General features: G+C 44.7%; 1 protein-coding gene across 1 annotated transcript in view; it reads right to left on the reverse strand.

The window, feature by feature from the left end:
* LOC137370296 (regulator of G-protein signaling 22-like) overlaps positions 1 to 20,546 on the reverse strand; it is a 163,844-nt gene that overhangs the window by 64,335 nt on the left and 78,963 nt on the right. The window contains exons 11-12 of the mRNA XM_068032675.1: positions 15,216 to 15,343; positions 4,757 to 4,868 (exon numbers count right to left, since the gene is read on the reverse strand). Coding sequence (XP_067888776.1) covers positions 4,757 to 4,868; positions 15,216 to 15,343 — 240 coding nt within the window. The remainder of the gene's footprint in view (positions 1 to 4,756; positions 4,869 to 15,215; positions 15,344 to 20,546) is intronic.

A 20,546-nucleotide genomic window follows, 5' to 3' on the forward strand; every position in this document is an offset into this window, starting at 1 on the left:
AGTATACCAACAATGCTGTTAGGAAGGGAGTTCCAGGATTTTGACCCAGTGACAGTGAAGGAACGACGATATAGTTCCAAGTCAGGATGGTGTGTGACGAGGAGGGGAACTTGCAGGTGGTGGTGTTCCCATGTATTTGCTGCCCTTGTCCTTCTAGTTGGTAGAGGTCGCGGGTTTGGAAGATGCTGTCTAAGCAGCCTTGGTGCATTGCTGCAGTGCATCTTGTAGATGGTACACACTGCTGCCACTGTGCGTCGGTGGTGGAGGGAGTGAATGTTTGTAGATGGGGTGCCAATCAAGCGGGCTGCTTTGCCCTGGATGGTGTCAAGCTTCTTGAGTGTTGTTGGAGCTGCACCCATCCAGGCAAGTGAAGAGTATTCCATCACACTCCTGACTTGTGCCTTGTAGATGGTGGACAGGCTTTGGGGAGTCAGGAGGTGAGTTACTTGCCTCAGGATTCGTAGCCTTTGACCTGCTCTTGTAGCTATGGTATTTATATGGCTACTCCAGTTAGTTTCTCGTCAATGGTAGCCCCTAGGATGTTGATAGTGGGGGATTCAGCGATGGTAATGCTGTTGAATGTCAAGGGGAGATGGTTAGATTCTCTCTTGTTGGAGATGGTCATTTGGCATATGGCACTTGTGTGGCGCAAATGTTACTTGCCACTTATCAGCCCAAGCCTGGATATTGTCCAGGTCTTGCTGCATTTCTACACGGACTGCTTCAGTATCTGAGGAGTCACGAATGGTGCTGAACATTGTGCAATCATCAGCGAACATCCCCACTTCTGACCTTATGATTGAAGGAAGGTCATTGATGAAGCAGCAGAAGATGGTTGGGTCTAGGACACTACCCTGAGGAACTCCTGCAGTGATGTCCTGGAGCTCAGATGATTGACCTCCAACAACAACAACCATCTTCCTTTGCGCTAGGTATGACTCCAGCCAGCGGAGGGTTTTCCCCGATTCCCATTGACCTCAGTTTTGCTAGGGCTCCTTGATGCCATACTCGGTCAAATGCTGCCTTGATGTCAAGGACAGTCACTCTCACCTCACCTCTTGAGTTCAGCTCTTTTGTCCAAGTTTGAACCAAGGCTGTAATGAGGTCAGGAGCTGAGTGGCCCTGGAGAAACCCAAACTGAGCATCACTGAGCAGGTTATTGCGAAGCAAGTGCCGCTTGATGGCACTGTTGATGACACCTTTCATCACTTTACTGATGATTGAGAGTAGGCTGATGGGGTGGTAATTGGCCGGGTTGGATTTGTCCTGCTTTTTGTGTACAGGACATACCTGGGCAATTTTCCACATTGCAGGGTAGATGCCAGTGTTGTAGCTGTACTGGAACAGCTTGGCTAGGGGTGCGGCAAGTTCTGGAGCACAGGTCTTCAGTACTATTGCCGGCATATTGTCAGGGCCCATAGCTTTTGCAGTATCCAGTGCCTTCAGTCGTTTCTTGATATCACGCGGAGTGAATCGAATTGGCTGACGTCTGGCATTTGTGATGCTGGGGACTTCAGGAGGAGGCCTGTGAACTTGGGATTCAATTCCTCTAGTGTCGGAATCTGTGGGGGCATCTCTTAGGTTTAGATGCCTCAGATCTAGACATACCCGTATTTCTCCATCCTTCTTCAGTACACACGAAATTGAACTGCACCAGTCTGTGTGATGATGCACACGATGGATGATGCCATTGTGTTCGATGTCATCCAACTCGCACTTAAGCTTTTTTTGTCCATGCATGCTGCACTTTCTGGGTGGGTCGATTGACGGAATTGCATCCTCTCTGAAGTGCAGTACGGCATTGCCTTTGAAATCTCCTATGGCGTTGAACCTGTCCAGGTACATTTCTTGCAGGTCATGGACTGACTTAATGTGGGTACCCTTGGTCTTTCCTGCTGTAACTTCATGGTGACTTCATGGATAGTCACAATGTTGAGGTCCTTACACGCTGGCAGTCCTGCCACTACTGGTCCACTCGTGTCTACCAGGTAAAATATTTGTGGTTTCCACACCAACTTGCCATAGCTGCATTGCATTGTCAGTGTGCCACTGCAAGGGATGGCTGACCCATTGTATGCAGATAATGTTGCAGTTGTCAGTATCATTAATTTCCAATAACTCCGGTACATATCCTTAAGGATTCAAACTGGTAGGATATTTGCACTAGCTTCAGTGTCAATCTTAATCCTGAGTGTGTGTTTGCCAAATTTCTTTGGGCACATAATGTTAACAGTAGCAAAAGCTTCCAGTTGTTTGACTTCATTAACACAATGTGTCAGATTCACAATGTGAAATGCCTGCTCATCTTCACGCTGGGAATCACTCCTCTCAGAGTCTTGTCTCAGGTCTGTTTCGCTGAGGACTTCATGTATCAGCTTGCTCTGGCACTCTCCTTGCTGCTGTTGCCCTGTTGTTGCGCCTGTCTTCTGTTTGCTTGTGTCCTACTGTGACTTGTGGCTGCATCTTTGGAGCCAGATTTCTTGCATAGGTGGACCCAGTGTCCTTTTGCACTGCACACCTTGCATAGATCTTGCAATGCAGGACAACTTGGCGGTGAGTTGGACAAACCACACTCACCACATGGTTTGCTTGCGACTTCGTTATCATGCCGATAATGTTGACTGCACCTAGTGCTTGCAGATGCTGTTGTCCAGCCACAATGGCTTTGTATTTCCTGAAATCTTCTAGCAATGCATCAATGTTGTGACCTTTCTTTTTCCCCCAAGAGGTCTTTCTGAAATGCTTCAATAGGTGCTGAGGCAATCACCAGCTCCATTATTTGCTCTGACAGCTCGGTTTCTGAAATATCACATTCATTGCCCTTACTACGGGATCTACTGATGAACTGATCTATTGATTCTTGCGGCTGTTGCCTGTAGGATATCAATTCCAGGTGGTGAATTCTAAAATTTACTCAACTGGATCTGATCTTTTAGCACAGTCCATATCTTTGTGGGATCTTTCTGGTCCTCTTCAGATGAGCCCAAGGTATTGATTATGTGTAATCCCTCATTTCCAACTGCGATCAGTATTTTCACAGCCTGCTTCTCTGGTTCTAGCATCGCTTGGTCTGTGAAGCATAACTGCATTCTTTGTTTAAAAAGGTTGAACTCGGATAGGATATCAATGGCTTTCCAGTTCATGCCGGCATATTTGGTATCCATCTTTCGGCTGCTCTTTTGCTTCCTGCTCTGTATTTAACTTTGTTCAGCTGTGTGTGCGTTCGGTACTGAACTTATTATGACTTTTCTATTTGTGGTATGAGACTGGTTTTAGAACTTGTTCTACTGGCTCTACACTGTTCCCCTTTTAAGAAATTCTCTTTTATTTTGATAGGCTGCTTTGATGGAGAGTAGCAGGTGTTTGACAATGTTCTCTGTTTATTTTGCTTTCAGCACTTCAGCTTGTCTGTTTAGACAGCCGTTCAATAGGCAGTTCAAGGATTTTCCCCATTGCTTTTTTAAAAGTTTGTTTATGTTCTTCATGCTTGAGTGGTTTAATGGGTTTATTTTAGCATTGGCTGCGTGAATGGAGACTCTGCAGTGCTCGGGGGTTTTCTATGCTCTTTTTAAAATATTGGACGCCTCCTGTAATGGTGCCAACCTTGATCAGCCTGAGAGAAGAATTGGGGTTCCCCATTATTTTTCTGGAGCCTTTTAAAAAAAAAGGGTGGTGCAGGCACCATGCACATACCACTCATCCAATTACAGTAATTGATTGCCAGCCTGTCGTTGAGTGCTCTGTCTTCTACAGTTGGAGGCAAGTTCTTTCTTCTTTCCACTATTTGGACCAGTATTTCTTTTGAACTTTCTCTCTTTTGGTGGTAGGAAGGGACGCTTTCACAGCTGTTTTACTTGTGGTCTTCATGCTTAGATTTTTGTCTTTTCGCCACAGCTGCCACTATATAATGCATACTTTATGCTGTCTTGTGCACCATAATGAGATGTGTGGATCCCAGTTCATTGAAAATCTCTAACAGGTTTATTAACAGCTAAACTATCATATACAGTACAGAGCAAACTATTTATAGAACCTTCATCCGGGTGTTACAGTTGCAAAGTGACTATGGCTTCTAATCACATGACTACATCCTGGTACTTATCTCATTAGCATACTGAGTTCTTAAAGGGACATCACTCTTAAGGCAATCATACAACTATCCTGTTTTTAGAACAGCCTGCTGGGATCCATTTAAAGGCTGTTGGGTAGGTTGCTCTATATATAGCAAACCTAAGTGGTATATGCATGGTGCAGGCACCATCCATTTGTATCTGAAGGTTGCATTGGGGCCCTACAACTTGCCTATGACCCAATTTAAATTTTAGTAAGTCTGCATTGGACAGAACTATGGAGGATTGCTCTAAAATCAAGTCAGGTGGGCCTTGGGCACAATTTCAGTTGGAGATTTATAAAGAAAATAATTTATCCCTAAGGGTGATAATAAGATTAAAAAATCAACCTATGGTGAAGCAGGAAATCCATTATTGCTGCTATTCAAATCACAGAACAAAACTTTGTCCAAGTCACAAATTTTCAACCACAATAACTGATTCTGCATGACAACCACTACTAGCAAAAGATTAACACCAGAACACAGGCTGTCAATCGTGATCTGATAAGATATCTCCACTATATTTTGCTCAGAATAGATCTTCTTTCCCCTCTGGTGAAGTGAATGGTTTAACGTAAGGTAGTTATTGCCTTGTAAGGATTTTCTCAACTCTTTCCTGATTTACGTTTTCAGCTGAGTACTTACTAGTGTTTCTAAATTGCGGTGGTCCTTTGCTTTACGTAATTCTGGGTCTTCCAAATCTTGCAAGAAATTTGAGACTTGAGAGCAAATACTGTCAATTGAAGGCAGAAGCTGTCTGTGGGAGAGGAAATAATGACAACATAGTAGAAATAAGACATAAATAAGTTGTTAATAATAAGGATATCAATCAAGGTATCTTTAACACAGGCATCACCCTTAAGCAGTGGATGTTACATCAAGAGTTAATAGCATACAAGTTTGCTTCATTGAAGTAACATTATAAGAACATAAGAAATAGGAGCAGGAGTAAGTCATTTGGCCCTTTGAGACTGCTCCGCATTCAATAAGATCATGGATGATCTTCTACCTCAATCAACTCCATTTTCCTGCACTATCCCCATATCTCTTGATTCCCTTAGTATCCAAAAATCCACAAATCTCTGCCTTGAATATACTGAGCAACCACAGCTCTCTGAAGTAGAGAATTTCAAAGATTCACAACCCTTTGAGTGAAGAAATTTCTCCCCCTCTCAATCGTCAATGACTGAACCCTTATTCTGAGACTGTGACCCCTAGTTTTTGCCTCCCCAACCAGGGGAGACATCCTCCAAGCAACTATCTTGTCAAATCCTTTGAGAATTTTATGTTTTAATAAGATCACCTCTCATTCTTCTAAGGAGCAGTGTGCTATAAAGAGTGTATTGAAAAGGGTTGGTGAATTTATTTAAACAGAAAGCAACATGTGTAACTTAGCAAATCATTGTACTGTATATCAGTATAGGAATGATAGGTGTGCTATAGAGAATGCTTTAACAAACTATGCCAATGAAATAGGAATCTATAAGCACTGTGTTATATCTGGGCTGGGCAATATTCGAGTGAGAGGTACATCATCCAAAGTGCATTTAATATCGTTTGTGTATAGGAAATATTTTATTAAGGGCTACAATAGAGCACACATTAAACACCTGGGTTGTAGAGAAAACCCCTCATTTAGAAATTTGAGGCACAAAAGATATCCTTTAATGTCAGCCCTGTCAAATAAATTTCCTGTGCTCTGGTACTTTTATTTGCATATATACTTTGAAAAGAAACTTATTCCATAGTATACTTGCACACAGATTTGGCCATAGTAGCAATAATGTTCTACTGTATCTTAGCCCTTCCATGAGAGAGCTTTTGCTTTCATAAAAAATAACCTTCATTCTCCAATCACAAATATTGTATTTCCCAAGTTAAATACTGACTTGGGGCTGTTTGCATTGAAGTGGTTTGAGCGCAGATTGAACTAATATTTAACAATGGACATTTTCTGATGAGGAACGTTTAAGGTGTTTACACCAAATTTCTGCAATGTTTGTTTAGAACAAATAGGTTAAATGGGTAAATGTTATTCCTAGCCACCAAAACGTTGCTGTTCAGAAAATTTTCCCCAGGAGCAATATAATTGCTACATTTATTTCCGCAACAAAGTTGTTTGGCTCCTTCATATTGTTTCCATTTGAAGTAGTTTTAATGAGGCCCGTCATTCACTGTGCTATAACAAGGCTTCCCAGTAGTCGGAAGTACTCAGGGTCTCCAGACTCGGCTATTTTCTGCTGACCAGTTATAGCCATTTATTTAGCTGTACTGATACAAAATAAATGTGTTTTACCACTAAAATCATGCATTCTGGTGCCCTATGCTCACTAACGCACACTGGCTCCCGGTCACCTAACGTCTCTATTTTAAAATTCTCTTTCTTGTTTTCAAAACTCCTCCAAAGTCTAATGCCCTGGGGACATGGGGTTAAACCCCACCATGGCAGCTGGTGGAATTTAAATTAATTAATTAATAAAAATCTGGAATTGAAAGCTAGTCTCAGTAATGCTGTTATGAAACTTTCATCAATTGTCATAAAAGCCCATCTGGTTCACTAATGTCCTTTAGGGAAGGAAATCTGTCGTCCCTACCTGGTCTAGCCTACATGTGACTCCAGAGCCACAGCAAAGTGGTTGACTCTTAACTGCCCTCTGAAATGGCCTACCAAGCTACTCTGTTGTCAAGGGTGTCATGCAGCCCCCCACCTGCCAAGAATGAGGCACATTAATTTTGCCACATAGACATTAAATTTCAAATTGTTGCTGGGAGGATGAGAAGGCCTGTGACAAGGGGTTGCCTGTCCCCAAGCTGGAAAGAAATTTTTGCATATTAACAGACAGTGCTTGTAGACAAAGGAGCTATTCCCTGCTCCAATTCAATCCACCGACAGATGTGGTCAGACCAGTTAGTCACATGACTAACTGGCTGTTGCAGAGTTTGAACTCAGAAAACAGAATGCTCCTGGACTGAAGAAGACCTCCTTCCTGTCTGTCTGCTTCCATGTCTTTCTCACAGAACTCCAAAACTGAAGACACATGAACCCAAAGAGAAAAAAGTCTCCTACAGCAAACAAAGTTTAAGAAGAATACTGGGCCCCAACGAAAGGCAGGATCTGCCTACAATCAAGGACTCTACAGTGAGCTTGAAGAACCTTAACAACAACTCTTCAGATATTGCCTCAAACTTTTCCGCTTTATTTTTCTTCCGCTTTTCTGTCTCTATTTACATGTGTGTATCGCGTATGCATGCTAGCATGGACGCGTCCTGTATCCGTAGGAATTAACCGAATTAGGGTTTAGGTTTAAGTTGAATAAAATTTCACTTTTTTTCTTTAAACCTGAGAAAGCCTGTTGTCCTGGTTTCTTTGCCTTATAATTGGAAAGCAAGGATTCACCAAGGGGGAGCTAAAACAGTGTGTTTAAAATTAAACCCTGTTACAGTAAGACTAGGTGCAGGCTGAGATGGATCCCTCGACCACTTTCTCACCTGGTTGTTACAAGGGCAATTACAGATGGGCAACAACTGTTGGCCTTGCCAGTGATACCCACATCCCATGAAAGAATAACAAAAAAGTCTCACACCTCAATGCTTCTGTAACATCCTCCAGCTCTACAACCTTCTGAGGTCTCAGTGCTCCTCCAATTCTGGCCTCTTGCGCATCTCCAATTTTCTTTGCTCTACAAATGGTGACTGTGCCCTAAGCTCTGAAATTTCCTCTCTAACCCGCTCTGCCTCTCAACCTCTCTCTCCTCCTTAAAGACACTCTTTAAAACCTACCTCTTTGACCAAGCTTATGGTCACCTGTCCGAATATCTCCTTATATGGCTCTGTCAAACCGTTTGATAACGCTCCTGTGAAGCACTTTGGGTCTTTTACTATGTTAAAAATGCTATGTAATTGCATGGTGCTGTTGCTGTGGTGTTGAACACAATGGACTTGTCAATCTGAAGATTATTTTATGGGGCAAGTGCCAAAAGTTGGATTTGTTGCCAATTCATGGATCGCTTTTGACCCCAGAAGCTTCAGGTTGTGATAAATTGTCCTGAGCTTCTTCAGACTATTAACTTGTTTGCATAGAAGAAAGGCAGTTCCCAAAAGCAGATTACTGTAATTTATAATGTTATCCGCGCTGTGACTAGGATAACATTTGCAATGCCAACCCCAGGCTCCTGTCTGCTCTGAAAGGAAGAAAATAGAACCATAGAAAAGTTACGGCACAGAAAAAAGCTATTCAGTCCATCATGTCTGCGCCAGCTGAAAAAACTAGCCCGCCCATTCTAATCCCACCTTCCAGCACCTGGTCTGTAGCCTGGCAGGTTACAGCACTTCAGGTACAGGCCCAGGTACATTGTAAATGAGTTGATGGTTCCTGCCTCCACCACCAATCTGGGCAGTGAATTCCAGACACCCATCACCCTCTGGGTGAAAAAGATTTTCCTCATGCCCCCTCTAATCTTTCTACCAATCATCTTAAATCTGTGCCCCCTGTTAATTGACCTCCACTAGGGGAATCAGGTCCTTCCTGTCTGCTCTATTTAGGCCCCTCAAAATTTTGTACACCTCAATCAAGTCACCCCTCAGCCTCTTCTGTTTTAAGGAAAACAACCCTAGCCTATCCAATCTTTCCTCATAGCTGCAACTTTCAAGCCCTGGCAACATTCTTGTAAATCTCCTCTGTACTTTCTCCAGAGCAATTATGTCCTTCTTGTAATGTGGTGACCAGAACTGTACGCAATACTCCAGCTGTGGCCTAACCAGAGTTTTATACAGTTTCAGCATTACATCCCTGCTTTTGTATTCTGTACATCGGCCAATAAAGGAAAGCAATCCATTTGCCTTCTCACCACTCTATCTACCTGGCCTGCCACCTTCAGGGACCTGTGGACATGCACTCCAAGGTCTCTCACTTCCTCAACCCCTCAATATCCTCCCGCTTATTGTGTATTACCTTGTTTTGTTTGCCCTCCCCAAATGCATGACTTCACTTCTCCAGATTGAATTCCATTTGCCACTTTTCCGCCCACTCAACCAAACCATTGATGTCATTCTGGATTCTAAAGCAAATCCCTTCACTATCAACAAGACCAATTTTTGTGCCATCTGCAAATTTCCCAATCATGCCTCCCACATTTAAGTCCAAATCATTAATAAATACCACAAACAGCAAGGGATCCAACACTGAGCCCTGTGGAATGCCATGGAAACCGCTTTCCATTCGCAAAAACATCCGTTGAGCATTACCCTTTGTTTCCTGTCACTCAGCCAATTTTAGAGCCAACTCACCACATTCCCCTGAATCGCATGAGCTTTTACTTATCTGACCAGTCTACCAGGTGGCACCTTGTCAGATGCCTTACTAAAATCCATGTAGACAACATTCACTAAACTACCCTCATCAATCCTCCTTGTTACTTCCTCAAAAAATTCAATTAAGTTAGTAAGACACGACCTTCCCTTAACAAATCCACGCTGACTACCCCTGATTAATCCATGCCTTTCTAAGTGACTGTTTATCCTATCTCTTAGAATTGATTCTAATAGTTTGCCCACCACCGAGGTCAGATTGACCGGTACAATTTTCACAGACCTCCAACCCTCTGGTACCCCGCCTGTATCTAGTGAGAATTTGAAAATGATCCTCAGAGCATCCGCTATTTCCTCCCTGGCTTCCTTTAACAGCCTGGGATACAATCCATCCAGACCTGGTGATTTATCCACTTTCAAGGATGTCAAACCCTCTACTACTTCCTCTCTCATTATGCTTATCGTATCTAATATTTCACACTCCTCCTCTTTCACTACAATGTCTGCATCATCCCTCTCCTTTGTGAAGACAGAAACAAAGTACTAATTAAGAACCCTGCCCACCTCTGCATCCATGCATAAGTTCCCTTGTACATCTCTGATAGGCCCTACCCTTTCCTTAGTTATCCTCTGGCTCTTAATGTACTGATAAAACATCTTTGGGTTTTCCTTGATATTACCTGCCAATATTTTTTCATGTCCTCTCTTTACTTTCCTAATTTCCTTTTGTACTTCACCCCTGCACTTACTATACTCCTCTAGGCTTTCTAAAATATTAAGTTTTTTATGACTGTCATAAGCTTTCTTTTTCCGTCAGGTCATTATATTCAGTTTAAAGCTAATAGTCACACTTTTTTGAGTAAGATGGTTACAGTAAGACACACAGGAGTTCATTTTCAAATGACCACTTCCATCTGGCTAGAGGATAGTGGGGTAAGTTTTCTCCATGCCTGCCTGATGAAAATTGTTGGAGGCTAAAGCCATTTTGGAGCAGCCCCCCCAATTGGAGTGGCTCCACCACTGAACCCAGCCTGTGTTGGTAAGTTAAAGGGGGATGAGTCTTAGAACAATCATTTTGAAAATATTTTTTAGTTTCTTCTGAGCTGCCTACTGTGCTCCCTTTAAGGGCTGAATGGTTAAACCATTCAGTGTCAAGCTGGGCAAAGCGTGTGTCGCACACGCTCTGGTCATCATACTTAAAGTTGCATTGTGTTCTTAATGAGTCCCAATTTGCTTGGGCTAATGGGGTTCCTGGCTGTTTCTAGCCAGTACATTGTTTGACCATTTCAAAATGGTGGAAACCTGGATGTCAGCAGGAATTGGGCTGCCATTTTCATTACATTACTGCTCTCTTTCCACTTGTCACAGGGGAAGCAAATCCGCCTAATGAATTACTGAGGTCAGAAATACTTAGAAAACAATAAAGTCAGCTTGCAGGAGTTTAAGATATTTCTGATAACCTGCAAGACTTTTGGAGGAAATATTCTTCTGTAGACATTTCAATATGTGAAGCTTACACTGACTGAGATGATCTTAGTGGTCACCACATGGACTCCAGCTTCAATTTAGATTCTAGTAAACTAAGGAAAATGCACTGCACTAACACATTTTTCTGGTTTTCCACAAACAGTTTCCATATTGCCCAAGATCAAAGAGGCTGTACAAAAGACATGGTAAACTGTACAATTTTATACATATCATTGGGCTCTTAGACCGGCCAAAGCCTAACAAAATACAAATTTTCATTTTGAATAGAACAAATTCACCACTACACTCCTCACTCCCCATTTGTTTATTTATCAAAACAATCAATCAGATCTATGTTCCTGTAGAGAGGATGGCCCAGAAATTCAATCCCACTGTTCCTGTTTTACAGCCTTGTTGTAGCATCCTTTAGGAAAATTGGTCTGCCCCAGCACTTGACATGCCACACGATAAAGTCATCCAGCTACTCCTGGTGCAAACAGTCAGCAAGGAGCCTTCAGGAGCATTATTTAAAGGACTTATCCACTCCATACAGGTTAGTGCCCCATTTGTTGCCTTCGGCTGTTAGTTAATTTCTGGGCCTTTATTTTGTCTATTTTCTATATTCCACAAATGAATTCTAACTTCTGGGAACAACTTTGTGCTGGCGCTGGACTGCTTCTGCATGCTTTGGAAAGAGTTTATTGCAGTCATGGGTGGATCTTGTCTAGGCATGTCGTTGGGACTGAAGGAGGAGGGGAAGCAGCACAGAAGACAAGAGCGAGAAGGAGCAGTGGGAGAAGGAGGAGGGCCCTGTGCAGGAGGCCATACCCACAGCAACTTTCAGGTAGCACATCCCACACCTCAACTTCTGAGCAAGCAGTCTGTGACTGATCTATGCCACCTGCAGCAGCCACAACTGGAGGCTCAACCCAAGGCATGAAGAGCAATGCCTGTGGCTGTCAAGATCACCTTGGCCTTTAATGTTTATGACACAGGGTTCTTCCAGGGCGCAACAGATATCAGCTACATCTTCCAGTTTGCTTCGCATTACTATATCAGGGAGATGATCACGATCTCTACACCAGGAGGAAAATATATATCTCATTCCCCGTGGTCAGAGCAAAGCAGAATGAGAAAGCACTCGTCTTTGCCTGCATTGCAGGCTTCTTCAGGATGCATGGTTCAACAAACTGTACTCGCATTTCCTTGATTGCTCCCATCACTAGCATGGCATCTTTCTCAGTAGAAAAGAATACCACTCCCTGAACATATAGCTTGTTTACAACTACGGACAGCGCATCATGCAGGTCATTGCTCAGTTTCCTGGCAGGAGTCATGATTCATTCATGCTCCGCCAGTCTTCTATGCCACCTTTATTCTAATCAGGCCACCAGGTCACAGACAGGTTATTTTGCGACAGGGAGATCATCTCTGGGGCATGGCTTGTGACTTCTGTCAGGAATCTGGGCATGGATGAAAAGTACTCAAGCAATGCTTCCGCTGCCTGGATCATTCGATGAGAGTTCTGTGGGACACATCCACCTTGTTTCCAGATTTTTGCTTGTGTGCTTGGGCGGACAATTGGGTTTAACTATTCATGGCCAGGTCTGCCTGGGCCGTATAAAGCACTATAGGGTCCTGCATTCCTCTGCATAATTCCAGGATCTATCCGGAATGCAAAGATAACCCCCAGCTTCTCTTCCCCACTACCAACCGTCTTCTTAGGCCCCTCTCCCCTTCCACCTCCACCCTCACCTCCAAAAAGTGTGAGCAATTCATGGAATTCACTGTCACTAAGATTGAAACTATCTGTTCAGCTGCCTCTGCCACTTCCCTTGCTTCATCTAGCCCACCAGGTCAAACTTCCCCTAAGGTTTTACCCTGCTCTAGCCGTAGCTATGAACTCACATGATTCTAGTTTCTTCCTTATCTTCCCTTGCCTCTCCAAGCTCATCTTGCCTATGACACCCACCTCCTGCTCCTGCTCCCTTGACTCTATTCCCACTAAACTTTCAACCACTCAACTTCCCTTCCTAGCTCCCAAGCTTGCAGATATTGTTAATGGTTTCCTCTCCTCTAGCACAATTCCCTTCCCTTTCAAATCTACTATCATCATCCCTTTCCTCAAAAAATCCATCCTTGAGCCCTCTTTTCTTGCAAATAACTGTCCCAACTTCAACTACCCTTTCCTTTCCAATGTCATTGAAGGTGTTGTTGTCTCCTAAATCCATGTCTATCTTCCCCGCAATTCCATGTTTGAACCTCTCCAAAGAGGTTTCTGCCCTACTACAGCACTGTAACAGCCCTTATTAAACTCACAACTGTCACCTATCCATGGTGCGCTATCCTTCCTCGATCTGTCTGCAGCCTTCGATGTGGCTGATCACACCATCCTCCTCCAATACTTGCCTTCCATGTCTAGCTGGGTGGGACTGCCCTTGCCTGGTTCCAATCCTATCTGTTCAGTCATAGTCAGAGAATCTCCTGCAATCTTTCCCCTCCCAAGCCACTGGGACGAATTTTCCCAGCTCCATTGAGGCGGCGGGAAAATTTAAAAAAAGTATTGGGCAGGCACTCTGATGTGTTCCCACCTCCTGAAGCTTTTCCCGGAGACCTGCAGACAGCAGTAACAGCAACCTGCCCAGCAGCGTTGGGAATGCAATCAAGAAGTTAAGGAGCCACTTAAGAGTAATTATTGTAGCAGCACAGCAAATTGCCAGCATCACTTGGGCCTCCTGCTGTATCCCTACCCTCCACCCTGGCAGGTGAGAAGAGGCGGCTGCACAGCAGGAGATGAAGGCTGCTTCACAGCTGATGCAGATTTAAATGTTTCTGGCGGAAAATGCCAAGGCTCCTGTCTTCCCTTGTCACAGCCTTGCCATTGAGTGTGGAATTCATGGAGATGGATGTCTCCAATTGTCATGGGACTAATGAAGTCTCAGCTGCTCTCCTGATACTGATGGTGGCCCCAGTGCTTCCCTTCCGCTCCTGCTGCAGGTCAAGTTCTACATGTATGCTGATGACATACAGCTCTACCTCACCACCACCTCACTCGACCCCTCCATGACCTTGATTTGTCACAAAGCATTGGATGAGCTGAAATTTCCTCCAATTAAATATTGGGAAGACTGGAGTCATTGACTTCAGTCCCTGCGATAAACTCTGTTTCCTAGCCACTGATTCTACCCTCTTCCTATCCACTGCCTAAGGCTGAACCAGGCTGTTTGCAACCTCGATGTCCTGTTTGACACTGAGCTGAGCTTCTGACCCCATAGTCTCTCCATCGTAGAGATAGCCGACTTGCATCCAGCCCTACGACCTTCTGAGATATCTGCACTCCTCCAATTCTGACTTCTTGCTTCACCTGTGACAGCCGTGATGTTAGCTGCCTAGACCCGATGTTGTAAAATTCTCTCCCTAAACTCCTCTGTGTCTCTACCTTTCTCTCCTCCTTTAAGACGCTCCTTCAAACCTAACTCTTAGGCCAAACTTTTGGTCACCAGTCCTAATATCTCTTTATCTGGTTCAGTATCAACTATTGTTTCACAATGCTCCTCTGAAGTAGCTTGGGATGTTTAAGACATTATATGTTTGCAAGTTATTGTTGTTGTAAAAGGTGCAGTTTGATTTTAAATCTATGGTCTCTGGTTAGTGATCTACTTACCATAGGAACAGTTATCATGCTAGAACTTTGTAATTCACTGGTTGAGCCTCAGCTGGAGTATTGTGGACAATTCTGGGCACTATAAATCAGGAAAGTTGCAAAGGCCTTTGAAAGGGTACCGAGGAGGGGATGAGGGACTTCTGTTATGAGGAGAGATTGGAAAAATTAAACTATTCTCCTTGGAACAGAGAAGGTTAAGAGGTGACCTAAGAGAGGTTTTCAAGATGATAAGAGGTTTTGATAGAGTAGATAGAGGAAACTATTCCTTCTGGCAAATGAGTCAACAACCATTTAAAATTGTTGGCAAAAGATCTATTGGGGAAATGAGGAGAATTTTTGAGATCTGGAAAGCTCTACCCAAAAATGTGGTGAAAGTGGATACCATAAATAATTTTAAAAGGGAGTTGGAGAGGCTATGGACAAAAAGCGGAGATGTGGGACTAAGCATGATTGTTCTTTCAAATAGCCAGCACAGGCACGCGGACTGAAAAGCCTCCTTCTGTGCTGTAAGTTTCTATGAATTCTATGATTTAGATAACCCACTGTGCTTGCACAGAAGCTCAGAAACCTTGAGTGTTAACCTTTTAAATCCTATTTCTAGCAGTAAAATATGCCACTAAACTATCAACAAGCCATTTCCCGATACAGCATGGCATATGAACGTACTCCTTAATTTCCTGGTTGCTGACAGGGATGTCAATCATTGTCCTAGTGCAACACTTATTTGGCGACTGTCTTTTTTGTGGAACTTTTCTTTGGCGTTGGTGTAATTTGTGATTCTGCTTTGTTTTTTTCTGTTAACAAATAGAAATAGAGATTAATAGAAATCTAATTTACTGGTCTGAAGGCAATACTACTATATTATACACAACATAGGCTCTACCAAATGGGTTTCTCCACCTCTCACCTTCAGTAAATTCTGTGTTTCATTTTCTTTTTCTTCAGTTTTTAGCACATTTTTTTTATTTCTATCATAAATGTAATATTGTCCTTGAATTGCCTCACTGGCCATTGTGTTGTTATAACGAATTAAAATAACATCATTCACCAGCAGGAATAATATGGAGATTTACTGGGTAAGTTCATTTGCATACAAAGTGACATTAATTGTGGCATAATAACATTACAAAGGTGTTCTGAGCACTGTAGGCACCAGGAAATTTCAGTGCAAAGGACATCACTCTTTATCAGAGCACCGGGGGATAACAAGGTGAAGCCTCAGAGATTCTTTCCTTGACCCTTTTTTATTTGATCCAGTCGGGGCATAGAACAAAGAACAAAGATAATTACAGCACAGGAACAGGCCCTTCGGCCCTCCAAGCCTGCATCTCCCATTTTCATCTGGAATACCTTTTGCCAGACCATAAACCAGACACAGGCCAGCAGTGCATACGGGGAACCATGACAGACGATCAAGTCACTGAAGCGATGTGCATTTTTCACAAAAACAGCCATGGATGGCAAATGGCGTAAGAGACAACATAAAGCTAAAAGCACACAAAATGCAAAAGAAAAGCACAGATCCTGCTGAATGGGATAAATGCAAAGAAGAACAAAAGGTGGCAAAATAGATAGTAAGAGCTACAAAAAGCGAATTTGAAATGAAACTTGCAAGGGCCCCCCCCCCGCCTAGCCCACTACAACACTATTTAGCTGCTGGTTTCTGTGACTGCAACTCCTGGTCTCCGCTGCAACAGGACTTCCGACTGTCAGAACAGAGCCTGCTAGAGCTGGCACCATGTCCGACACAAGACATCGGGTTGCCCCATGATCTAGCGATGTCACCCTACAAATTTTACTCCAGGCTGCAAGGGAAAGGCGGAAGGTCCTCTTTCCCGGGGATGACAAGAGAATCTCCCGTCTGACTAAGCAAGCCCGAATGGAGATCGCAGAGGAGGTCAGCAGCCGTGGAGTCACACCCCAGACATGGGTCCAGTACAGGAAGAGAGCCAATGAGCTCCTTCAATCTGCCAAGGTGAGTGCTCCATACCTCTCTGCTCTTGGGGCTTGTATGTGGGTGCACAGCACGCAGCATGACATGGGGAGGGAAGCACCGCAAAGCCACAGGCAAAGGGGGTTAGGCATCACCACATCCTGGCAGATTCATGGCCACAGGCCACCTTCTTTCAAACCTCACCCCGATTACCTCCCCTGACAGCGGATGTGGGGAGGAGCTATCTAGGAAACTCGGCAGGGGACAGCAGCTTTTTAAAAATTAATTCATGGCATGTGGGCGTTGCTGGCTAGGCCAGCATTTACTGCCCATCCCTAATTGTCCTTGCGAAGGTGGTGGTGAGCTGCCTTCTTGAATCACTGCATTCCATATGTGGTAGGTACACCCACAGTGCTGTTAGGAAGGGATTTCCAGGATTTTGACCCGGTGACAATGAAGGAACGGCAATATAGTTCCAAGTCAGGATGGTGTGTGACTTGGAGGGGAACTTGCAGGTGGTGGTGTTCCCATGTATCTGCTGCCCTTGTCCTTCTAGTTGGTAGAGGTCATGGGTTTCTGCCACTAGCAGAACTGTTATCTCGCTCTTCCTGCAAAGTCTTATTATCTCCCTCTCACCACTTGCAAGACAAGCGAGCCCATACAGGAAGGAGACCTCGTGGACTGGCAGAGGAATTGCCTCTCTCGATGGCTGAGGACAAGGCACTCGAGTTCGTGGGCACCGAGGGTGGCTGCTCAATAGCGTATGGAGAGACTGGAGTCTCGGCACAAGAGCCTTCTACCAGCGCAGATACTTTCACCTTGGTGAGTTCCCACTTGGCTGTAGAATCAGGGTCACAAGCTGGTGACAGCACTGCACACACTCCCGAGCAGCTGGGTGAGGCTGAGACAGCTGAGGCCTCCGATAGTCGGTGGACTGTGGGTGGCCAGGCCCATGCTAAGCCATAGGCTGATGACGAGTCTGTGGTGTTGACAGCACAGGGCATGCTGGAGGTAAGGCAACATCTGGTGGAGATGCCAGAGGCCTTGCGCAGCCAGATGAAGGAGGAGTCCATTATGCCATGTGCTGCCATGTCTAAGGCATGTGAGAGCATGGCTTTCTCCATCGAGAAGTTGGCAACCCTCAAGGAGAGCCAGATCCCACAAATGCACACAGATCTGCACACCGTCGTCTTGGCCATGAGCACAATGCAGCAATGGCAAGGCATGAGAAGGACAAGGTGCCTGGAGTCTTCTCCAGCTCTTCGTCCTTCTCTGATGAGCAGGTAGGTTCAAGTGAGCCTTGAAAGGAGGAGGAGATGCTGACCTCCACAGCTTGATCAGCAGCCTGCCTCCAACCCAGCTGATAGTGCTTCGAGGTGTAACCTCTGCACTTGTAAATGTATAAAGAAAAGCACCTAGAGACACTTGGGGTTTCACGGAGTTTGACATTTGTTTTCTCATATAAAGTTCTTTTGTTTTTGAAGTTAACTTTCAAAATGGAACAGTGATTATTCTATCAGCATTATTTGTGAGCTGCTGACTTCACCCTTCCTCCTTAGTGGATGCCAAGGTAGGCACAGCACCCATTTGAATAGGCTCTCTCATGGGCCATAGCACATGGTTAAGATGGGCACTAGACACAAAAGACAAATACAAAGGAGGTTTCAGACTATATGCATTGAGGTGAGTCTTCATTATTTTACTCTGAGAGGCCATCACGGTGGCTGGATGCAGGTAAGTAAGAGACTGCCTCTTGCCCCCTTGGCTCATTGCTCAATGTGCCTGGCCTCCGGTGAAAGGGGTTCAACGTCCAGTGCTGCCTGCTTATCTCCCTCCTCCAAGTCCACCTCGTTGGTGGAGGAGTGTCGTTCAATCATGTCCTCATCATGCAAGGTCTCCCCCCTCTGCAGTGCTAGATTGTGCAGCGCACAGAAGGCCACAGCGACACGCGAGGCCCTCACTGGGGCCATACTGCAGGGCTCCACCAGATCAATCCAGACAAAAGAATCTCATGCTCAGCACTTACCACTTATCTTATACTTTAAATCTGTGCCCTCTCATTCTCGATCCTTTCACAAGTGAGAATAGTTTCTCTCCATCTACTGTGTCCAGACCCCTCATGATTTTGAATACCTCTATCAAATCACCTCTCAGCCTTCATTTCTCCAAGGAAAACAGTCCTAGCTTCTCCAATCTATCTTCAAAACTCAAGTTACTCATGCTGGAACCATTCTCATTAATCTTTTCTGTGCTCTCTCCGATGCCCTCACATCTTTCCTAAAGTGTGGCGCCCAGAACTGGACACAATACTCCAGCTGAGGCTGAACTAGTGTCTTATACAAGTGCAACATAACCTCCTTGTTCTTGTACTCTATGCCCCTATTCATAAAGCCCAGGATACCGTATGCTTTATTAACTGCTCTCTCAACCTGTCCTGCCACCTTCAATGACTTATACCCCCAGGTCCCTCTGCTCCTGCACCCACGTTAGAATTGTATCCTTTATTTTGTATTGTCTCTTCATGTTCTTCCTACCAAAATGAATCATTTCACATTTCTCTGCATTGAACTTCATCTGCCACCAGTCTGCCCATTCCACCAACTTGTCTATGTCCTTTTGAAGTTTTAAACTATCCTTCTCACATTTCACAATGCTTCCAAGTTTTATATTTTTTTTATTCATTCATGGGATGTGGGCATCGCTGGCTAGGCCAGTATTTATTGCCCATCCATAATTGCCCTTGAGAAGGTGGCGTTGAGTTGCCTTCTTGAACCGCTGCAGTCCATGTGAGGTAGGTACATCTACAGTGCTGGTATGAAGGGAGTTCCAGGATTTTGACCCAGCGACAGTGAAGGAACGGCGATATAGTTCCAAGTCAGGATGGTGACTGGCTTGGAGGGGAACTTGCAGGTGGTGGTGTTCCCAACCATTTGCAGCCCTTGTCCTTCGAGGTGGTAGAGGTCCCAGTTTTAGAAGGTGCTGTCTAAGAAGCCTTGGTGCGTTGCTGCAGTGCATCTTCTAGATGGTACACATTGCTGCCACTGTGCGTCGGTGGTGGAGGGAGTGAATGTTTGTAGATGGGGTGCCAATTAAGTGGGCTGCTTTGTCCTGGATGGTATCAAGCTTCATGAGTGTTGTTGGAGCTGCACCCATCTAGACAAGTGGAGAGTATTCCATCACACTCCTGACTTGTGCCTTGTAGATGGTGGACAGGCTTTGGGGAGTCAGGAGGTGAGTTACTCACCGCAGGATTCCTAGCCTCTGACCTGCTCTTGCAGGCACGGTATTTATATGGCTACTCCAGTTCAGCTTCTGGTCAATGGTACCCTAGGATGTTAATAGTGGGGGATTCAGCGATGGTTATGCCATTGAATGTCAACGAGAGATGGTTAGATTCTCTTCTGTTGGAGATGGTCATTGCCTGGCACTTGTGTGGCGCGAATGTTACTTGCCATTTATCAGCCCAAGCCTGGATATTGTCCAGGTCTTGCTGCATTTCTACACGGACTGCTTCAGTATCTGAGGAGTCGCAAATGGTGCTGAACATTGTGCAATCATCAGCGAACATCCCCACTTCTGACCTTATGATTGAAGGAAGGTCATTAATGAAGCAGCTGAAGATGGTTGGGCCTAAGACACTACCCTGAGGAACTCCTGCAGTGATGTCCTGGAGCTGAGACGGTAGACCTCCAACAACCTCAACCATCTTCATTTGCATTAGGTAAGACCCCAACCAGTGGAGAGTTTCCCTCTGATTCCCATTGACTTCAGTTTTGCTAGGGCTCCTTGATGCCATACTCAGTCAAATGCTGCCTTGATGTCTAGGGCAGTCACCCTCAGCTCACCTCTCGAGTTCAGCTCTTTTGTCCATGTTTGAACCAAGGCTGTAAAGAGGTCAGGAGCTGAGTGGCCCTGGCAGAACCCAAACTGGGTATCACTGAGCAGTTGTTTGCTAGGCAAGTGCCATTTGATAGCACTGTCGACGACACCTTCCATCACTGATGATTGAGAGTAGACTGATGGGGCGGTAATTGGCCGGGATGGACTTGTCCAGCTTTTTGTGT

The sequence above is a fragment of the Heterodontus francisci genome, chromosome 5 (assembly GCF_036365525.1).
Source record: "Heterodontus francisci isolate sHetFra1 chromosome 5, sHetFra1.hap1, whole genome shotgun sequence".
NCBI lineage: Eukaryota > Metazoa > Chordata > Chondrichthyes > Heterodontiformes > Heterodontidae > Heterodontus > Heterodontus francisci.